The sequence below is a fragment of the Rattus norvegicus genome, chromosome 7 (assembly GCF_021556685.1).
Source record: "Rattus norvegicus strain SHRSP/BbbUtx chromosome 7, alternate assembly SHRSP_T2T, whole genome shotgun sequence".
In the NCBI taxonomy this organism is placed as follows: Eukaryota; Metazoa; Chordata; class Mammalia; order Rodentia; family Muridae; genus Rattus; species Rattus norvegicus.
The window spans coordinates 137,401,979-137,422,570 of NC_141540.1; the positions used below are offsets into that span (position 1 = coordinate 137,401,979).

At 47.1% G+C, this 20,592-nt stretch overlaps 1 protein-coding gene across 9 annotated transcripts in view; it reads right to left on the reverse strand.

Annotated features, from left to right (window-relative positions):
- Positions 1-20,592, reverse strand: part of Slc38a1 (solute carrier family 38, member 1) — a 69,531-nt gene that overhangs the window by 46,668 nt on the left and 2,271 nt on the right. For all 9 annotated transcript variants that reach the window (XM_087555574.1, XM_087555571.1, XM_087555568.1 and 6 more), the window contains 1 exon segment: positions 3,606-3,821. In XM_087555574.1, coding sequence (XP_087411700.1) covers positions 3,606-3,727 — 122 coding nt within the window. In that variant the 5' untranslated portion in view covers positions 3,728-3,821.

Sequence of the window (20,592 nt, forward strand, 5' to 3'; positions counted from 1 at the left end):
CACACATACATTAAAATGTCTGCAGAGGTCTAACAGGCTGTTTAGAAGGATGGTTATCCCTCGCTTAAATTTCTCACTCTCTGGCAAAACTTGGCGTATGTAAAAGAAAATAGTATCTGGCTTGGAATAATAGCCAGCATTTGGATGCCCAAGTGGCTCCACTCTATGATTAATTAAACCTCAGAAATGATCTTTACTGTATCCGGGTTAGTTTCCGGGCAAAGCCATAGCTTTGCTAGATGACAGGTCAACCGAGATGATCAATATCATCTTCAATGTCTTCTCCAGTTCCCTACAAAGAGGCCCGATGGGAAGAAATTCAGTGCTTGGGAAACTTACTTCCCTTAGATTTTATAATGGGCCCCGCCTTCCCGCAAATGCTAGCTCAATACAGGAAGAGCCAAGGGCGGGCAGGCGGGCGGGCAGAGCTGGAACAGGGAGCATGAGATACAGTAATGATCAAAGGCGGGTCGCTCAGTGGGGCCTTCAGTACAATTAGCTGCTTTTTTAAAGTTTGTTTCTTTTTATTTGTTTCACACTGTCACGTTTTGTGTTTAATTGTCACAGCCAGAAATGAAGTAAGGGCTGGGGCTGAGTGGACAAGCTCTTGCCTGGCACACACAAAGCCCCGAGTTCAATCCTTCATACTGCCAAAACAAATAAACCTAGAAATGGAGCAAGAATTGTCAGTTATGTTAGTAAAGGACAGGAAGTTAAATGAGGGAGAGAGATGTGGGGGGAGAGGGAGAGAGAGAGGGGGGAGATGGAGAGAAAGGGAGGGAGAGGGGAAGAGAGGGAGGAAGGGAAGAAAAAAGGAAAGAAGAAAGGAAAGAAAGAAAAGAAAGGGAGGGAGGGAGAAGGGAGAGGAAGGGAAGAGAGGAAGGGGAGAAGGAGGGAGGAAGGGAAGAGAGGAAGGGAGGGAAGAGGGAGGAAGGCAGAGAGGGAGAGAGGGAGGAAGAAAGAAAAGAGAAAGGAAGAAGAAAGGAAGGAAAAAGAAAGAAAAAGAAAGGGAGGGAGGGAAAAACGAAGGAAAGAAAAAAGTAAGAAAGAAGGAAGAAAGGAAGGAAAGACAGACACACAAACAAGATACTGACTTTGAGAGGGTGGGAAAAAGTTCTCTATGAAACACCAGGCAAAACTCTCCGGCCCCAGCTGTTGGTTCATCACTGTGTGTGGGGAAGTGAGCTCACCCAGCTGGAGGCCGAAGTCTGGGCAAACAGGAGTGTTCCTTCCACCTACTCAAATGACACCTTAAAACCGGACAGTTCCTAAGTAGAACTTGTAAAATTCAAGGGTAGATCCAAGCTGAGCGTTATAAATGACTCACTTTAAGGCAACGTTGCTTTAGGAATCAGAACATCCTACCTGACCACCATGAGGCAGAGGTCAGCAGGAACCACAGTGCACCAACAGCTTGGAACCATTGAAACAATTACAACCAGACGTTTAACCAAGGGCCCAGGCTTGTATCGCACATAGAGGGATAGAGAGACAGATTTAGACGGGTCAGGATGGCTCCTTGATGGGCAAATTCCCTCTCATTCACAGAAGGCTCATTTTGCATTATGGGCTAAGGAGCCATGGCAGTATAAGCAAAACACTTGGAAATCGAGAAATGGATTCAACATCTGTAAGTTCGAGGCCAGCCCAGTTTATATCGCAAGTTCCAGGTTAGTTAAGACTACATAGATAGACCCTATTTCAAAAAAACAAAATGATGACGGTGATGGGGGTGGTGATACAATGGCAGTTATGGGAACAGTCAGAGAGATGCTTGCTGCTCTTCTGGGATACCCAAGTTCAATTCCCAGCTCCCAGGTTAGGAGGCTCACAGCTGCAGGTAACTCCCGCTCCCGGAAAATCTGACGCCCTCTTCTGGTCTCCACGGACAACTGCACCCACAGGCAGGCACTCCCGCACAGACACTCTCTTTATACATACCCCACCCCCTGCACCCTGCTGAGGACCAAACCCAGAGCGCAAGCTCTCTCCCACTGAGCCAAATCCTCAACCCCTCATATACATAATTAAAAAGAAAAGAAATGGAAGCCACCATTAATTATCACTCAAAAAGGTGGAAGGAGTAAAGTGAATGAGTCCAATAAAGAGAAACAATCACCTAACACTGGAAACACACTTGGACGCCAGGAAGTGTCCGTATTAGGGGCTTAGCTTTCACCACAGGGAGGAAAAGGGAACTGAAAACACCCTGGCACGCTCTGTCAGCCTGTACTCCAGCCTGTCAGAAACGACTTCTACAAAGATGCCCGCCCGTGGCTATGCTTTTATCCTCCGCGCCCTGTCTCGTAGGGGCCCTCACAAAGCGAAGCGCAAGCGCGGATGGCATTCTAATAAGCCGTCCCACGGGAGGACCCAGCCCGTAAAAGGTGCTAGCCACAAAACCTGACCACCAAGAGGGATCTCTGGAATCCACCCGTTAGAAAGAAGGAACCAACTCCGGAAGGTCGTCCCCCAACCTCTGCATTCTTACCGCGACCCCTCCCTCTCTACCCCACAAGTACACCAGGGCACGCAACTAAAATGTCTTAAAGGAGACCTGCAGGAGCCGCCCTCTTCCGGACCCCTGCAGAGGGAAGGTTTCCGCTAAGGATCCATTAAAAAAACAAAAACAACAACAACAAAAAACAGATTAAAAAATCCCCAAGGGGTTGGGATTTAGCTCAGTGGTAGAGCGCTTGCCTAGGAAGCGCAAGGCCCTGGGTTCGATCCCCAGCTCCGAAAAAAAGAACCAAAAAAAAAAAAAAAAATCACCAAGTCCCAGAATGATCTCAAGTCATTTAGAATCAATAAATTTGGTTCTACCCAGGTAATTTAGCAGTCTCGGACTCAAGAATGAGAAGGACTTGTACCCGCCTCCTCCCCATTTTTCTCTTTCTTGGACTATGTCTTCCCCCACCCCGCCCCAGTCCTTCACAGAGAGCTGTTCCGGCTTATCAGTTGCTATTACTATTCAAAATCCAAACCACAACAACGTGCATGGTTTCTTTTTTTTTTTTTTGGTTCTTTTTTCCGGAGCTGGGGACCGAACCCAGGGCCTTGCGCTTCCTAGAAGAGCTCTACCACTGAGCTAAATCCCCAGCTCCGTGCATGGTTTCTTTTTTTTTTTTTTTTTTTTTGGTTCTTTTTTCCGGAGCTGGGGACGGAACCCAGGGCCTTGCGCTTCCTAGGTAAGCGCTCTAACCACTGAGCTAAATCCCCAGCCCCCGTGCATGGTTTCTTAATTAAGATGCGCAGCAATGGTCACAGCACACGTTCGGGTATGAGACGTGGAAAATTTCCAGTCAGTCTAATTCACAGCCACCGCGCTTTGGGAGAAGTCTTGGCTGGTTGGAGTCCAGTGTGTTTATACATTTTTATTAGACTCAACCGAAAGATTTGAAAAGGACGAATAAATTACTCTTCTACTCCCCTCACCTGCCATTCCAGATCGACGTGCAACAGATGTCACAGAAAAAATTCAAATTGCACCCTCAGAGGAAGCGGAACTTTAGTGAACGAGTAAATTCACCAAAATCACCGAAAACCGGAACAGCTCTTGGCAGCCATTCTTTCCCTGGGTGGCTCTTACGGGGAAAAATGCTCACCTATTTATCTGGCCGTTCTCCACTTCCGTGAAGTCATTAGAGTCGTTGCTGACATTGTCATCCTCGGGCACCGTCATGTTCTGCAGCTCCGTTAACTCGAGGCCACTTTTGAAATGCATCATATTTGGGTGTCTGTAGTCAAGAAATCAATCCGAATGTCTTCTGTTCTGAGGACCTTGAGTAGCAGACAGCAGTGAATAGAGATGCCCGAGACCCCTGAAACAGAGCAAAATAAAGGGCTATTCAATGAATGGACGAGAGTGTCGACACTGCACGAGCCCCAGTGAGAAGCAAGCAAATAAATTAGGCAAGAAATGACACTTTCAGATCCTCCCGCCAGACACATGAAAACGAGAAGCTCATCTCTAAATCTTACGGCACTCACACATTTCCCTCCATTTTCTCCTTCAGTTAGTCAATCGCATAACCTTTAGCTCACATTTATAGAAAGCTCAAGTTATCCGGCTGGAGAGATGGCTCAGTGGTTAAGAGCACTGACTGCTCTTCCAGAGGTCCTGAGTTCAATTCCCAGCAACCGCATGGTGGCTCACAACCATCTGTAATGAGATCTGATGACCTCTTCTGGCCTGTCTAGAGAGAGTGACGTGTACCAATACACAATCAATCAATCAATCAATCGATAGATAGAACTAAAACTAAACCCTTTAAAAAATAAATAAAAAAGTTAGCAACAGGCAACCTACACACTTTTTATAAACCCATATTTAAAATGAAAGTGAAGGGCCAGCGAGATGGCTCAGCAATTAAGGCACTTGCTACCAAGTCTAAGTATCTGAGTTCAATTCCCACAACACACACAGGGAAGAAGAATCAATTCCTGTGGCAGCCTCTGACTTCCACATGGGTGCTGTGGCATATGGTTCCCCAACCGTAAACAAACAAGAGATTTAAATTTTAATGAGTAACTACTTAACGGGGATGGGGGGTGTCGGGCGATCCAGCGGCTTTAATGGCCTCGCTCGCAGTGCAGGCACAAGCCCATCGCCGTAGGACAAGAGTACAAATCCCCAGTGAAAGGCATCGCTGGGGATCGACCTACAACCTGGACTAATTTTATTTTGGAATTTAGCAAATAGTTTATACATCCACTGCAAGAGATTAAATCAATCTCTGGTGAAATCAGTCCATGTCAGGGAATTAGGGAATTAAAAACTCATACTCAGGGGATTTCGGTTAATCCACCTGCTACTTCTATTTCCTCATCAGCGATGAAAGATGATCAGAGAGAGGTCTTGTTTTTCCCTCACGCGGATGGCTGCAGCACCAATTCCGGAGGTGACGCCGACAAAACTTATGGGAAGAAATTTGGGGACACAGCATGAAACATGAAAAGGACAGCCATGAAGGCTAATGTAAGGCCTAACCAGGGGTGGCGGCACTGACCTGTAGACATGAGGGGCTGGAGCGACAAGGGGAGCGATAAGGGGAGGGAGAAGGAAAACCCACATAAGCGTGGCTTGGCCCGCTAGTCTCAAGTATCACTTCAAGGACATCTTAGAATAGCACAGAACGCTAAAAAGACACAACTCTAGACCCTAGGCCTGTGACTCTCAGCCTTCCCAATTCTGCAACCTTTTAGCACAGGTCCTCATGTTGTGGCAACTCTCCCCCAACCATAAAATTATTTTCACTGCAACTTTGTAACTGAGTTCAATTTTGAGACTGCCTTGAACCGTGATGTAAATATCTGATGTGTGGGATGTCTGATACGCAACCCCTGTGAAAGGTCGGTCATTCCCCCAAAGGGGTCGTGACCCACAGATTGACAACCTCTCGCTTAGATGAAGAGCTACCAGCAACCAGCAGTTAATGATGGCTGAATGAGAGAAAGTCGAGTCTTCTCCCTCCCTCAAAAGGTTATCCGATCCCAGCGGTCAGCCATACACGCGCACATATGAACAACATTAGGTAGACACCGAGGGTGGTACTTATACTTGTATATGTGTGTGTAAAAACATTAAAGAAGTCACAAGTTGGGGGAGTAAGGAACTTGAGAGGAGTTGAAGGTAGAGGGGTGGGGTGGAAGTTATGTAAATAACAATATTCGTGTGTGAAACTCTCAAACAATTAGGTAAATGAAAAAAAATAAAATTGAAGTTTAAAGAAGTTCATATATTATCTGATTCTGAATACTGCCAGAGGACAGCAGCCTAGGTCAAGGAAAATCTGAGGTACCGGTACAGATGTTGGGGCTGGCATGCTATCTAACAGACCCACAGAAGTACCCAGGATGACATAGTTTGGGGTATAATCTCTCTGTAGGTGGAGACCACACAATGATCCTGTTCCTTCCAGGTCTCCCATCTAGAAGTAAATTTTTCTGGTGTCAGGCGATTAAACTTCCACAGCGAAAGCACATTCTAACATCTCAGATTCTAGGAGACTCCCCTCCAGCCGCACCGAGTGCCTCTGGGAAGGTGGGAAGCCAGGAAGGGGTGGCTAGCGTTGACTGCTTTGGGGGTCTGCAAACAGCGGCGACGGTTGCCCCGTCTCCTCCATGCCAAGTCGAGCGCTTGGCTGGACCCCACTCTCACCTCTGGGATTCCTTTAATGGAAACTGTCCGGCAAAGCCAGCTGGGTAATTTTTAGACTCGTGACTCTCACTCTTGCTTCTGAAACTGCCTGACAGGCCTATGGGCTGTCTGTGTTAAGGAGTTTTTCTCTCTCCGAAGTAGAAGGGAATAGGATGCCAGGCGGGGATTTTCTAAGAACAGAATTTGATTAGTAAGAGATTTGGAGTCTGCTGATTGAAGCTAACCTTTCATGTTATCTGTGTGTGTGTGTGTGTGTGTGTGTGTGTGTGTGTGTGTGTGTGTGAGAGAGAGAGAGAGAGAGAGAGAGAGAGAGAGAGAGAGAGAGAGAGAGAGAGATACAAACAGCACTGACCTGTCAGGTATGGAAGTGAACATTACTAAACCCCTCCGCCCCCCCACTACACCCACGCAAACACCAGTCAGTACAAACTCATCAAACAGGACAAGTTTTCCCGGGTATTAAATGAGTCTCCTTGAAGCCTAACACGTTCTTGAGGATGAAAACCAGAAACATCAGCAAAACTCATCACGATTCTCACCTCCCCTGGGCTGTGCTGGGGAAATAAATACTTGCCCAAATTCTCACTTTCGTATTTGAGCACTGTCTTTCTTAGTTAGGGTTTTACTGCTGTGAACGGACACCATGATCAATGCAAGATTTATAAGGGACAACATTTCATTGGGGCTGGCTTACAGGTTTAGAGGTTCAGTCCATCATCATCAAGGCATCCAGGCAGCCATGGTGCAGGAGGAGCTGAGAGTTCTACATCTTCGCCCAAAGGAAGCCAGGAACAGACTGTGCATCCTCAGGCAGCTAGGAGGAAGGAGGGTCTCCAAGACCACCCCACAGGGACACACTTCCTCCAACAAGGCCACACCTTCTAATAGTGCCACTCCTGGGCCAAGCATATACAAACCACCACAAGTACCAAGCGAAGATGGAGTTTTAAAAATGTTGAAAAGATCAGATCTTCAGTGACCTGCGACAGGACTACAGAAAAGCTATTTGGATTGGACCACGAATTTTCTTTCTTCCCCGAGAGAAACACACACTGGATGGAGACTCTAGGACAAACGTAGAAGAAATTCCACCACCTAAACATAGGCCAGAGACTCACTTCCTCCTCCTCGTTTTCTTTCATTGTCTCTTCCTCCACCTCTACCCCCGCGACATCCTTCTGGTTTGATGCTGAAGATTTTAGATTGTTTTTAACCTACTTTTTTTTTTTTCCCCATGGAGTACCAGTCTATAAGGGTAGTGAAGGACAGAAATGTTTTTCCAAGCTGTTAGTTTTGGGGACATGGTACAGAGTTCGAACCTCAGTTCTCATGGAAGAGCTGTGTACACTGCTTGTATTTATAATCCCAGAACTGGGGGTGGGGCGGGGGTAGGTGGATCCCCAGATCTCCCCACCCAGCCAATCTGATTGAACTTGTGAGTTCCAGGTTCAGTGGGAGAATCTGTCTCAAAATCTAAAGTGGAAAAGAGATGAAGGAGAACAGCCAAGGCTGACCTTTGGCCTCCACAGGCATGTAAGTGAGCATGAGCACACATGTGCACACACAGACCACATGCATATGCAAAAACAAATGTCAGTTCCTCACTAATAAAAAAAATACAGGGTTCATGTGAAGTGCATCTTTACAAAAGGATGCAAACATTGAAGCGTTAAACTGTTCTCAGCAGCAATGATCACCACATTTTGGGATTCGCTGTAGGTTTTCCAGAATTCTGCTGTGGAGACATTGCTGCCTCACGAAGGCACCCCCTCAGGACATCTCTGCCCAACAAAAGGGGACTTGGAATGAAAAGGTATACGCTCAAGAGAATGAGATTCATACAGGTCATTAAGAGATGATTTTTTTTTCCTTCGTGTGTATTTTTAGGTTTGTCTTCTGCTTTGCGACCGTCTCACATAGGCTGCCTAGGATGACCTTGAACTTGACCTTGATCCTTCTGCCTCTACCTTCCAAGTGACGACATCACACATGGGATCACCGTGCTCGGCTTTGATCCCAGCACTCAGGAGGCAGAGGCAGGTGGATCTCTGTGAGTTTGAGGCCTACAGAGTAAGTTCCAGGATAGCCCAGAGCTACACAGAGAAACCCTGTCTCAAAAGAGCAAACAAATTATATATGGTTTTCTACCCTGAGTTCTGACAACAAGCCCGAATCTACAAGATCACCGCTAATGCCTGGCTAACTGCTCAGGAATGGGTACCCGAACTGTCACTGCTGAAGCTCCAATGCTTGACCGAGAGATTGACAGATAGAGAGAGGCCTGAGCTGAGGCTTCTCAGTGGGAGTAACCCATGATTGGTCAGTAGAGGTAGGAAGTTCAGATTGGACTTAACGAACACGGAGACACACAAATCATAATTTCCCTGAAGGATAAGCAATTATAAGCATTAAGGCCCTTGCCCGTCCTCGTAATTCAGAACTTGGGAGACACTAAGACAGAAAGATGGTGAGTGTGAGACCAGTCTGGGCTACCATGGAGAGAGAGTCTTTGATTCCAAGGAAGTGAAAATCGTCAGGGGGTGGGAGACTGCTCAGTTACTCCAGAGCCCCCTGCATGAGCACAAGGACTCAATTCAGGTCCCCAGTGCCCAGGTAACAGCCTGACAGCTTGCCTGTGACCCCAGCATTGGGTACAGGATTTCGGGGGGAGAGAGAGAGGAGATCAGTGTATCCCTGGGGCTCTGGCCAGACAGTCTAGCAGAAATAGAAAATTCTAGGCTCAGTGAGAGTCACTGACTCAAAAGATGGCCCAAAGAGATAAAGTGGGTCACACCAGTGAGAAAAGACACTTGCCACCAAAGCCTAATGCCCGGGACCCACATCGCAGGGGACAACCAACTCCCACAAGCCATCTCTGACACACACACACGCGCGCACACACACACACACACACACTCAGACTACAGTTTAATAAGGCATCATACAATGTTAACCTAACTATAATCACTACACCTCGATATTTAAAATAGTTAGAAACCACGTCTCTCAGCATTCCTGATCCTCACCAAAGCCTCGTTTGCACTGGTCTTGAGGCAGGGTTTATTATGATCCCTGGGACATTTTAGCACAGCACCAGAGGAAACTACCTCATAAGATGACTCCACGCTGCGTTATGTATCAGGACAGGGATTTGCCAATCACCCTGTTCTGGCTTTTTTAAGTCACCCGGAACCTGTTTAAGCAGCAAGGCCATCCCATAGAAGATGTTAACATACCATATTAGCATGGGATATTTGCACGACAGAGAGAAAACTAACACAGACATCCAGGAGGACATCAGAAATACACATGTTCACATACACGTGTATGCATGTATGGACGGAAGTAAAGATGAGGAAGAGACATGATAGGACTTAGACTGTGTCTTAGACTGGGGTGGGGGTGCTACTTACACTAGGGGCAGGACTAACACGCTTACTTAGTACTAGGTGAGGGGCAGGACTAACATGCTTACTTAGTACTAGGTGAGGGGCAGGACTTAGATGCTTACTTAGTACTGGGTGAGGGGCAGGACTAACATGCTTACTTAGTACTGGGTGAGGGGCAGGACTAACATGCTTACTTAGTACTAGGTGAGGGGCAGGACTAACATGCTTACTTAGTACTAGGTGAGGGGCAGGACTAACATGCTTACTTAGTACTAGGTGAGGGGCAGGACTAACATGCTTACTTAGTACTAGGTGAGGGGCAGGACTAACATGCTTACTTAGTACTAGGTGAGGGGCAGGACTAACATGCTTACTTAGTACTAGGTGAGGGGCAGGCTAGCTCAGTTACAGGGAGTACAGGTGGTTGCGAGCTGCCTGGTAATGGAACCTGGGTCCTCTGGAGGAGCAGCCAGTGCTCTTAACTGCTGAGCCATCTCTCCAGCTCCTGTTTTGTTGTTATTATGAAGAAATAATAATAAAACAATAACAACAACAACAACAATAATAACAACAACAACAGTATCTTAGCTCAACACCTGGAGTCAACCCTAAGAGTTAACGAAGTTGAGGAAGTGTTCACAAGCCAAACAAAGGACAGCCAGCAGCACCACTGCAGACACTGGAGATGCAAATTAAAACCACAAGAGGCAACCTCACGCGCCTTTAGGACCACCCTCATCGAAACTCAAGAGAAACATTGTTGAGGGTGTGGAGAAAGAGTGTCCTTGTACACTGTAGGTGGAAATTTACATTGAGAATCCTAAAAAAAAATAAAAATAGAATCACCATATGACCCAACAATCCCTCTTCTGGGCACACACCCAAAGGAATGAAGTCACCACTTCTTGAGGACATCTGCACTCACATGTTCGGCGCAGCGCTATCCTGATAGCCGAGACTATCCTGATAGCCGAGACGTCAAAACACGGGAACTGTCCACGGACAGCTGGATTCGGAAAGAGTAACACACACATATGCACACACAGACACACAGACACACCCACAGACACCAGAGAGACACACGAGTAGACACACAAACATACACACACATGTACCCTCGCAAACACACATATACAGACACATAGACACTCAGAGACACACAGACACATCCGCAGACACGCAGACGCACACAGAAAAACAGACACACACAGAAAAACAGACACATACACACAGACACAGAAAAACATACACACACATACAGAGACACACAGAAAAACAGAGACACAGAACCAGACAGACAGACAGACAGACAGACACACACACACACACACACACACACACACAAATAGTCTTATTCTTCCCAGCCATCTCTCCCCACAACTAACTGAGGCTGTTTGCACACCGGAAGAGTCCCAGATCTGCACTTACACTCTAGTGATCTGCATCTTTATGCAAACACGGGTCCGTATTTCAGAGGGCCTCAGACAGACTAACAAGTTAACCACAACTTACTTATGTAATCTCCTAACTCGTTACTGTTACTTAGGTTACTACCTATAACACCGTACTTTTAGTTGGGTTATCTTGTCTAAATGCAAAGTCATCACTTTCATGTCATATCTGTTGTCACATGTCACTGGGTAAATAAAACAAGAAAAAGAAAAATCAGAGAGAGCCAAGTTCCGGAGCCATTTCCCATAGGACCTGATGATTTTGAACCCAGAAGAGAGGGACACTTTGTAATCTCAGCACAGGAAGGCAAGGCAGAGGACTGGTACAAATCCAGCTTGTCTACACAGTGAGTTCTAGCCCAGCCAGAACTACATAGGGAGACAAGACAAAACAAGCAGCAAAAAAAAAAAAAAAAAGCCAAACTCACAAACAGCAGGACACAGCACCAAGGGATGCTACAACTTCTAGATTCCTAGGACACTGCACTCACAACGCACATACCCACACACGGATACACAATACACGTAATTAAACAACAAGATCAAAGCTTAAAAAAAAAATCAGGGGTTGGGGATTTAGCTCAGTGGTAGAGCGCTTGCCTAGCAAGCGCAAGGCCCTGGGTTCGGTCCCCAGCTCCGAAAAAAAAAAAAAAAAGAAAAAAGAAAAAAAAATCAAAGTGGGGCTGGAGAGATGGTTCAGTGGTTAAGAACACTGACTGCTCTTCCAGAGGTCCTGAGTTCAATTCCCAGCAACCACATGGTGGCTCACAACCATCTGTGATGGGATCTGGTGTGTCTGAAGAAAAACCAGTATGTATATAAAAAAAAAAAAATCGAAGACCTAGGAGAGGCAAGATGGCTCAGAAAATTAACGAACCTACCACAAGCCTGATGGCTTTGATCCCCTACATGACAGAAGGAGAGAAATTATTCTCAAAACTTGTCCTCTGGACCTCACACACACACACACACACGGTGGCACCACAGCTGGCATTGCCTGTGCACACACGCGCGCGCTCTAAATGTAAACAAAACAAGACCCTAATATTAGGCTGCATACAGTACTTCCACTAAAAGCTTAATGCTGACAATTGAAATCTTGGGAGACAGAGTGGAAGAAAAATGCTCTTCTGTAGCGAGAGAGCAAGAGCCGGCAGAGCGCAGAGCAGGCCGTTCCTCTTGTCTAAGAACCCAGAACAGTCCACGCCAATGGCTGTACCTGCACTGGCAGCACGTATCCTTGGTTCTCTCCGGCCTTCTTGGCTTCTGCTCCGCACTCTCAGAATGCCTGACCCACCCTGTAACCTGTGCGCACGGCACTCTCAGAATGCCTGACCCGCCCTGTAACCTGTGCACACGGCACTCTCAGAACGCCTTACGCACCGTGTAACCTGTGCAGCGCTTCTCTCCTTCCTGAGATACTTGCCCTGGTCTTTACAATCCCCTGACGCCATGTTTGACCAGCTGGCTCTACCATGAAAGACGCATCCATATGAGGTCAGGTTAGATTCTCTTGTCTCAGCTTCCCCATCGCGGAAATGGTCCCCGCTCGCACAGTCAATGTCTTAGTTGGGGATACTGTTGCTGTGATAAGGCACCAAGACCAAAACCAACTCTGAGTGTTTTTTTTTTCTTAAACACAATCTCAATTGTTCGATTTTACCAATGACGATCGGGGCCTCATGCTGGGGTGAAAGCCTGCTAGCTCAGAGAGGCACGGAAAGCACCCAGCTCACCTTCCTCCACAGCTGATGTCCCAGAAGCAATTCCACTCTCAGGCTGTCTCAAAAAAAAAAAAAAGTCTCTCAAAGTGAACGTCCCTCCCTTCTACTTCCTGTGGGTCTCTCTATTCATCCGCCCGAGTCCCTCTTACTCTCTATGGTTTTCCTATGTCCACGTCCTGTGAACTGGTTGCTTGCTCTTGACCCACGGTTGTCTTTAATCCTGTTTACAGTATGTAAGCAGAAAGCTCTGGGATTGAAGGTATGTGCTAAGGCTGAGGCACACGACAAATAAAACTGGGTTTTCCTAGTAAGTAACAATCTCGGGGTTCATAGTATGATCAAACATCCTGCAACATCTGGGAGGAAAAGGGTTTCCGAATACATTCCCTGATCGCACTCCATCAAGAAGGGAAGTCACGACAGGAGCTCAAGACAGGAACCTGGAAGCAGGAAGTGAAAAAGCCGTGGGGACCTGCTGCTTCCTGGCTCGCTCTCCCCTGCTTCCTGGATCTGCTTTCTTATGTGGTAGCATCACAGGGGGCGGGACCCTCCAACATCAATCACTAATCAAGGAAATGCTTGAGCCGGGTGGTAGTTTGGATGCGTTTGGCCCAGGGAGTGGCAGTACTAGGAGGTACCGCCACCTTGGAGTAGGTTTGGGCTTTGAGGCTCCTTTTCTCAGACTCCACCCAACGTGGAATGGGAGCGTCCTCCTGACTGCCTGAGGGGAGCCCCTACGGCTGCCTTTAGAAGAAGACGTAGAACGCTCAGCTCGTCCAGCACCATGGCTGCCTGCACGCCGCCATGCTTCCAGCCATGATGGTAACGGACTGAACCTCTGAACCTGTAAGCCAGCCCCAATTAAACGTCTCCTTTATAAAAGTTGCCTTGGTCACGGTGTTTCTAAACTGCAACGGAAACCTTAACTAAGACAAGCTGGGTGGCGGCGGCATGGGCCTTTAATCACAGAACCCAACAAGTATAGGTAGGTGGATCTCCGTGAGTTCAAAGCCAGCATGGTCTCTAGCAATAGTTTCAGAACAGCCAAGGCTACATACACAGTGAGACTCTGTCTGGAAAAACTGGGGGGTCGGGGGGGGGGGGGAGAAGAAGAAAATAAAAGAGAAAACTGAAAACTCTTAAAAGATTTACCTATAGGCCAATGTTATGAAGGCCTCTTCTTAATTCAGACGCCTCCTCCTGGATGACTACAGCTGTGCAGGCTGACAGAAACGGCTGGGCACGGTCATAAATCCCGTGGTTTAGACATGCATCACAGTTGACAGGGCCTGCATGGTTCTGGCTAAACCGACTCTTTCCTCGCCAAGGCAAACAGGAGCCCTTCAGCCTTCCTCCTCTTAGCCTCGAGACCTCTCAGCCTGCCTCTCGCTGCCTGCCTGCCGCCTGCCTCCCCGGTTTTGGCCAGTGGTCCCGCCCCCTTCGCCCTAAGGGCAGGAGTAATTCTGTGACTGCCTCTCCAGCACATTCCAAACTCTCCCATCTGGGTGTAAGGTTTCCTCTCACCAGTACCTTTCAGACCTCCTTTCCCTCGCCTTCCATTTCAGAATAGAATTCCTTGGCTAAACTGGGATTTACGTGAAATACGTGGGATCTCCCTTCTACAAACTCTACTTGTTCATGATGTCCCTCAGCACAAAACATGGTTTTGGTTTTTTGTTTTGTTTTTTTTTTTTTTTTTTATCCGTAGGAAGAGGGAAGGGAGGAGACCAGATCTATCAGCTCCTTCCGGCTTAGAAATTTCCATAAATTCTTTAAGTCTCTAGCTACTTGCTAGGCCCATCTACTCCTCGGTTTCCCAGAGCCACAGCAGACTGGAAGCTGAGCACATCACATGACTTCCAACCTGGGTATCACTTTAATTTTTTTTCTTTTCTTTTTTTCGGAGCTGGGGGCCGAACCCAGGGCCTTGTGCTTGCTAGGCAAGCGCTCTACCACTGAGCTAAATCCCCAACCCCCTGGGTATCACTTTAAAGCGACTTGTTGGATCAGTCACCAACGCCACCGCCTCCCAGTTTCCCTTCGTTCATGGCCCATCCTTTCCCTCCCTCCCTTACAGTTCACAGCCCCAACTCCGCGACGCCATCTTCTCCCCACTTCCGCCACCTTCTCCCCACTTCCGGAACCCTCTGCTCTCCCAACTGCAGGATTCTTCTGGAAAACATTTTCTCTCTCTCTCTCTCTCTCTCTCTCTCTCTCTCTCTCTCTCTCTCTCTCTCTCCCCCCCCCCCCCATGTGTACAGAGCGATTTCTGGATCCTAAGTGTAAATCGCTCAGAGCCCCCTTCCCGACCCTTCCCCCCACCTCACCCCCTACCGGGGTGCTGGAACTCCACACTCCAGCTCCCAGGCCAGACGGCCCCTACTAGATCCTGTCCGTACCCTTCCGACTTCCTATCCCGCCTGTGCAAACTAAAATAGTGCTGTGCTTTCTTTTCTTTTTAAAAAGGTTTATTTATTCAGTTTATGCGAGTACACTGCCGCTGTCTTCGGACACACCAGAAGAGGGCATCGGATTCCATTACAGACGGTTGTGAGCCATGATGCGGTTGCTGGGAATTGAACTCAGGACCTCTGGAAGGATTTATTCAAACCTGCTGTGCAGATTACTTACAGGCTTGGGTCAAGGTCTCTGATATTTTAATAATGATGGGGATTTTTTTGTTTGTTTTTGAGGTTTCTTTTTTAAAAAGTTGTTTTGTTGTTGTTTGTTTTTTCGATTTCAGTTTTATGGGGGAAGTGGTATCCAGGTAACACTGATAGCCTAGAAGACACTTCTTAACACTTGAGATGATGGAGGTCTTTTTTTTTCTTTTCTTTTTTTCAGAGCTGGGGACCGAACCCAGGGCCTTGCGCTTGCTAGGCAAGCACTCTACCACTAAATCCCCAACCCCAACGGAGGTCTTTTTAAAAGCGAAGTCTGCAGATCCACAGAGATCCTCACCCATACAATTTCTCCAGAGGAGAGACATGAAAAGCCGAGAGGTGAGTAGCAGACAGCCCTGTTCACCTTCACGAACCTGCACACAATTCCCTTATGGCTGAATCTGGATGGGGAAGGCAGGAAAATACATCGGAAAGCACAGCTCAGAGGAGGTATTTTCATCACAGTCTGACGCTGCACTGGAATGCTTTAGATTCTCCGTGTGGTTTCTAAAAGTCCAGAGAAGGAAGCGTATCCAGCTGCCTGTCTCGACTGGGGAGGAGTTCTGCCCATCAGGAGATACTTGGCAAAGTCTGGAGACATTTCTAGTAACACATGAGAGGTCACTGTAGACCTCCGGTAGGCCCGGCTGGCACGGCACTTAATCTGCACAGCAAAGAAAGGAGATCTGGCTCAAAATGGCAGCCTGGTGATGAGGTGGCAACCCAGTGGTAAAGAAGGCTGATCAAGAACACACACACCGGCAGCCTCTGCGGGCATAGCGTCTAGCCACTGAATTATACAACAGACTATCTCTCCACTCAGCCATCCTATGCACGGGTTCCAGTAACTGTTGCATTCTATGATCATTCCAATCCCCCTACAGGATCACCCAAGGCTGTGCTTTCAATATGCCCTTATGATATCTATGAATTAATATCCGTATCACACTGATTTCTCTGAGATACAAAGTCCGAAAAGTCAAGTCAACATATAACTTTGGAGTAAGAAAACAGATGCTACTGTAAAATGGTGAAAAAGAAGAAGAAGAAGAAGGAGGAGGAGGAGGAGGAGGAGGAGGAGGGGGTTGGGGATTTAGCTCAGTGGTAGAGCGCTTGCCTAGCGAGCCCAAGGCCCTGGGTTCGGTCCCCAGCTCCGAAAAAAAGAAAAAAGAAAAAAAAAAAAGAAGGAGGAGGAGGAGGAAGAAGAGGAGGAGGAAGAGGGGGAGAGGGGGAGGAGGAGGAGGGGAGAGGAGGAGGAGGAGGGGAAGAAGAAGATCAACATTTGGAGTTTAATGAGCAGGGAGTCCTTTGGTGTGACTACTAATACAAGTAAAATTCTCATTGACTGAGAGCTGATTTCTAGAATTACTACAAAGGCAAGGAGTCAAAAGCAACTTTGAACACTTTAAAGAAAAGCATTATTCTCTGCATATGTGTGTTTAGTTACATCGATATTTGTGATCAAGGACCAACCTTGTACTAAATTAGGTGGGCAGTGATTATGCTGTATTTAATCCCTAGTTGAGCTGACAGTTAATTCCTAACGAAATGCCCTAGGAAAACTCAAATGTAGAGGGGTTAAAAGCACCATAACGTGGTGTATGAAAATTAAACTGTAACAAAGATATCTTTAAGTCCTTCAATTTGAAAAGAGAAGAAAGTCCCAAGGACACTTTGTCATCCAGAGATCACCTTGACGGTGCAGAAATTGAACAATTCCTTTTTTCTATCCGAGTCTCTGGGGGTTGAGTGAACTCTCAAGCTCTCTCCCAGTTCTCATATCCTCTGACTGATCTGTCTGCTTACAGGTCAACGTTACCTAAGCAGAGGAACCTATGGATACGTCACATCAGCTGTCTCAGGACCAGTAGCTATCAATCCAGATGGGCATAAGAACGAGCTGGAAAATGTAAAAAAGAAAATCTGACCTGAAGAGTGACCTCATACACCATGGGTCTAGGATGGGATCCAACTATGCGTATTTTAAATGCTCTCCAAAGGATTCCAATAGGGTGCCAGCCTTAAGATCTACAGACTGAGAGTAAAGGCAAGATCAAATGCAGCTCGTGTGTCCAGGCAGGCTAGACAGATTAACAACACAGCGCCGGCTCAGAGAACTGGAGAACGCTGGTCTTACTCAGGTCCCTCCAATCAGCAAAAGGAACAAGCTAATCTCTAGGGTTTTGTTTGGTTTGAAATAGGGTCTCGGGGCTGGGGATTTAGCTCAGTGGTAGAGCGCTTACCTAGGAAGCGCAAGGCCCTGGGTTCGGTCCCCAGCTCCGAAAAAAAGAACCAAAAAAAAAAAAAAAAAAAGAAAAGAAATAGGGTCTCACCGTGTAGCCTTTGGCTGGTTTAGAACCCACTTTGTAGACAAGCCTTTACAGAGATCCTCCTGCTTCTGCTTCTAGAGTTCTGAGACTAAAGGCAAGCGCTACCACACACACCGACATTTTTTTTTAAGGAGCGCTGAAAATCCGTATGTAAAGCGACATCCTAATTTTTATCCAGCAATTAACTCCAAATAATCTTAAAAGAAAAGACGTAACGTACACAAAATATATCCACAAGCTTACCCAGAGCTGCTTACCAATCTGCAATCACAGCATGAACGATGACCACTTAATGCTCATTTTCCTCAGCCCCACCCTCTCCTATATGCACCGCCCTCTCCCATCAGCCCCGCCCTCTCCCATCAGCCCCACCCCTCCCATCAGCCCCGCCCTCTCCCATCAGCCCCTTTCTTCCACACCTCAGACCACAGCCTATCCCGTTCCTTTTCCTTTCCAGTCTCCTTCGTCATTGCAAGAGATGGAAACTGATATCTTCATGTGATCCTGGCTGTCTCACTGAAAGGGCCTCCCAGCCTGGGAAAATACAGGCCACAAGTAGTAACCTGAGGCTAGGGACCCATGATGTCAGCAACTGGATGGTTAGTAAACTCGAAGGGAAAAGTCAATCAAGCTCACAGCGTCACATCGCTAAGATTTCACCAGGCAACAGGTAGACATCCTCGTTTAATCTGATGCTCGGGTTCTGCGCTTTGCTTTGCGTCTAAACGACCACAGAATCACCCGGCATGGTTTTGTTTGCTTGGGTTTTTGCTTTCTTTTCATTCCCCAGCCTGATCTGTCTCAATCTTTGGAGGTAAGAATCTGTAAACTAGCAGATTTCCAAAGACACAGGTTGAGCCTGCTGTGTAGCCAGGCTGAGAAACGCTTAAAACAAACAAACAAACAAACAAACAAACAAACCCTTCTCCAAGTCTGCGCTTGGCAGTGAACTTGGGCAGTGTTGTCCTGAATAGCGTCTACTTGTTCAAAGAATCCCCAGCTGCTTCTCACTGTTTCTGCACAACTCCTGATGAGGTCTCAACCCAGGCGGCGCCTGAGTTGCCCAGCGGTTATGGCAACCTCTCTGGAAGTGAGTCTCTCACTTCACCAACCTCACTCCCCAGTGCCACCCTGGCTTCTATGTATCTGAACTCCTCTGCCATTAATAACTGGTTTGAAACCCGTTATCACCAGAAAACCGATAACCAAGCCATTAAATCCTACACATGAACTGTCTGAGTAACCTCACATCATCCACAATCTTAATGAACTCTCTGGGATAACTTCAACAACCACCATGGGCGTCGTTCTCATTTAATAAGTGGGGAGGGAAATTCTAAATTCTCAGAGGCAATCAACAATTTGCCCCAAGTTCCGAAAGCAAGCCTTACCAACTCTATCCTACGACTCACCAGGAGTGAAAATGCGTCGTAAAAAGGAAGGTGGTCACTGATCACTTCTAAGAGGCAGAAAAATATCATCCTGACCGGGCTGTCACGAATTTCAGTTGGCATTCTACTTTGGAAGCCACATAGCCATTGAAGCAGAAAGAAAAAATACCTTGGGGGGGGGAATGGGGGTGGAGTTGCAAAAGAATCCAGGCTATTTCTAAGCAAGCGGGGAACTCACTGGAGAGTGAGGGCCTTACAAAAGGCGGACTGTTTAAAAAAAACAAAACAAAACAAAACAAAACAGGATACAATGTAACACTCATGGAGGTGCCCAGACCGAGCTAAGGGAGCAGCGTTTACCAGGCGGCTAAGCTGACTCCCTAGCTCCTAAACATGCTGCCATCTTCCTTCCACATCTGTAGACACATCAAGGGACTCCCCAGCCCTCAATTCCTGATTCTCAACAATCCACTTGATGGATCTGCACCTTTGGGGATGCAGACAAAAGGACAAGCAACAACGGCCGGACACTGCTCAAAAGTAGAGACCAAGGTAAGAGAGAAAAGTGGGGCAGAAAGACAGCAGTGTTTCAAACTTAAGGGAAGAGGACCAACTGTGGAATAGGGAAAGGAGATGATCAGCCCTTCCGTAAGGGGTTGGGTGAGCTACCTTGCCAACGTCACAGCCCAGCAAGAATTTATTAAGCAATCCCTGTATCCCTGGCATTAGAGGAGAAGAAAGGTCAGCATGGTAGCAAATGCCAGGCCTCTTAGGTCCACTGCTTCCTCATTGTAAGCCTCAGTCCATGAAGCAAGGTAAAAGAAAAATCTACAGAAGCAGCAAAGTTTAAAGACTCAAAAGTACCTTTAAATCTATTTACAAACCTGCCGACTTACAGGCAGCCAGGGTCCAGTAAGCACCATTTCTCCCGAAAATTCCCCCCTAATTATTCCCACGGACAATTCTTTCTCCTCATTAAGCTTCCTCTTGCCACCCCTCACACAACCCCTCCTAATGGGGTCCCCTATCTCAAGCACCCTCCGGGTTCACATGACTCTGTCTCATTTCTTCGCAACCTCGAACACCTGGCATTTCTGTTTGCGTTCATCCATAGTCTGTTTCCTGTTGAAATGGACATAGCACGGGAGCCGGAACCTGATCTGATTAGTCGCTGCCTGCTACGAAGCATCCCCTCATTATCCAACACCTGTTCTTTAAAAAAAAAAAAAAAGCCCTATTAAGATCAAAACCTCAATCAAACTAGGCCGCGTTTCCGTGGCTTTCGGCCATACACAGAGAACTAAGTAACTCAACAGCGGAGTCAATTAAGTCATTTTAAGGCAGAGGTTAGGCAGTCATACCAGACCCGTGGCGGGACTTGCCAGTTTCCTATAGGGTGAGTTATTTGACAATTAGGCCAGCCAGCTCAGGTTTTATTTCCGTTGTCCTCTGACGTCAGAAAAAGCACGAGTTGCAGCACTGTT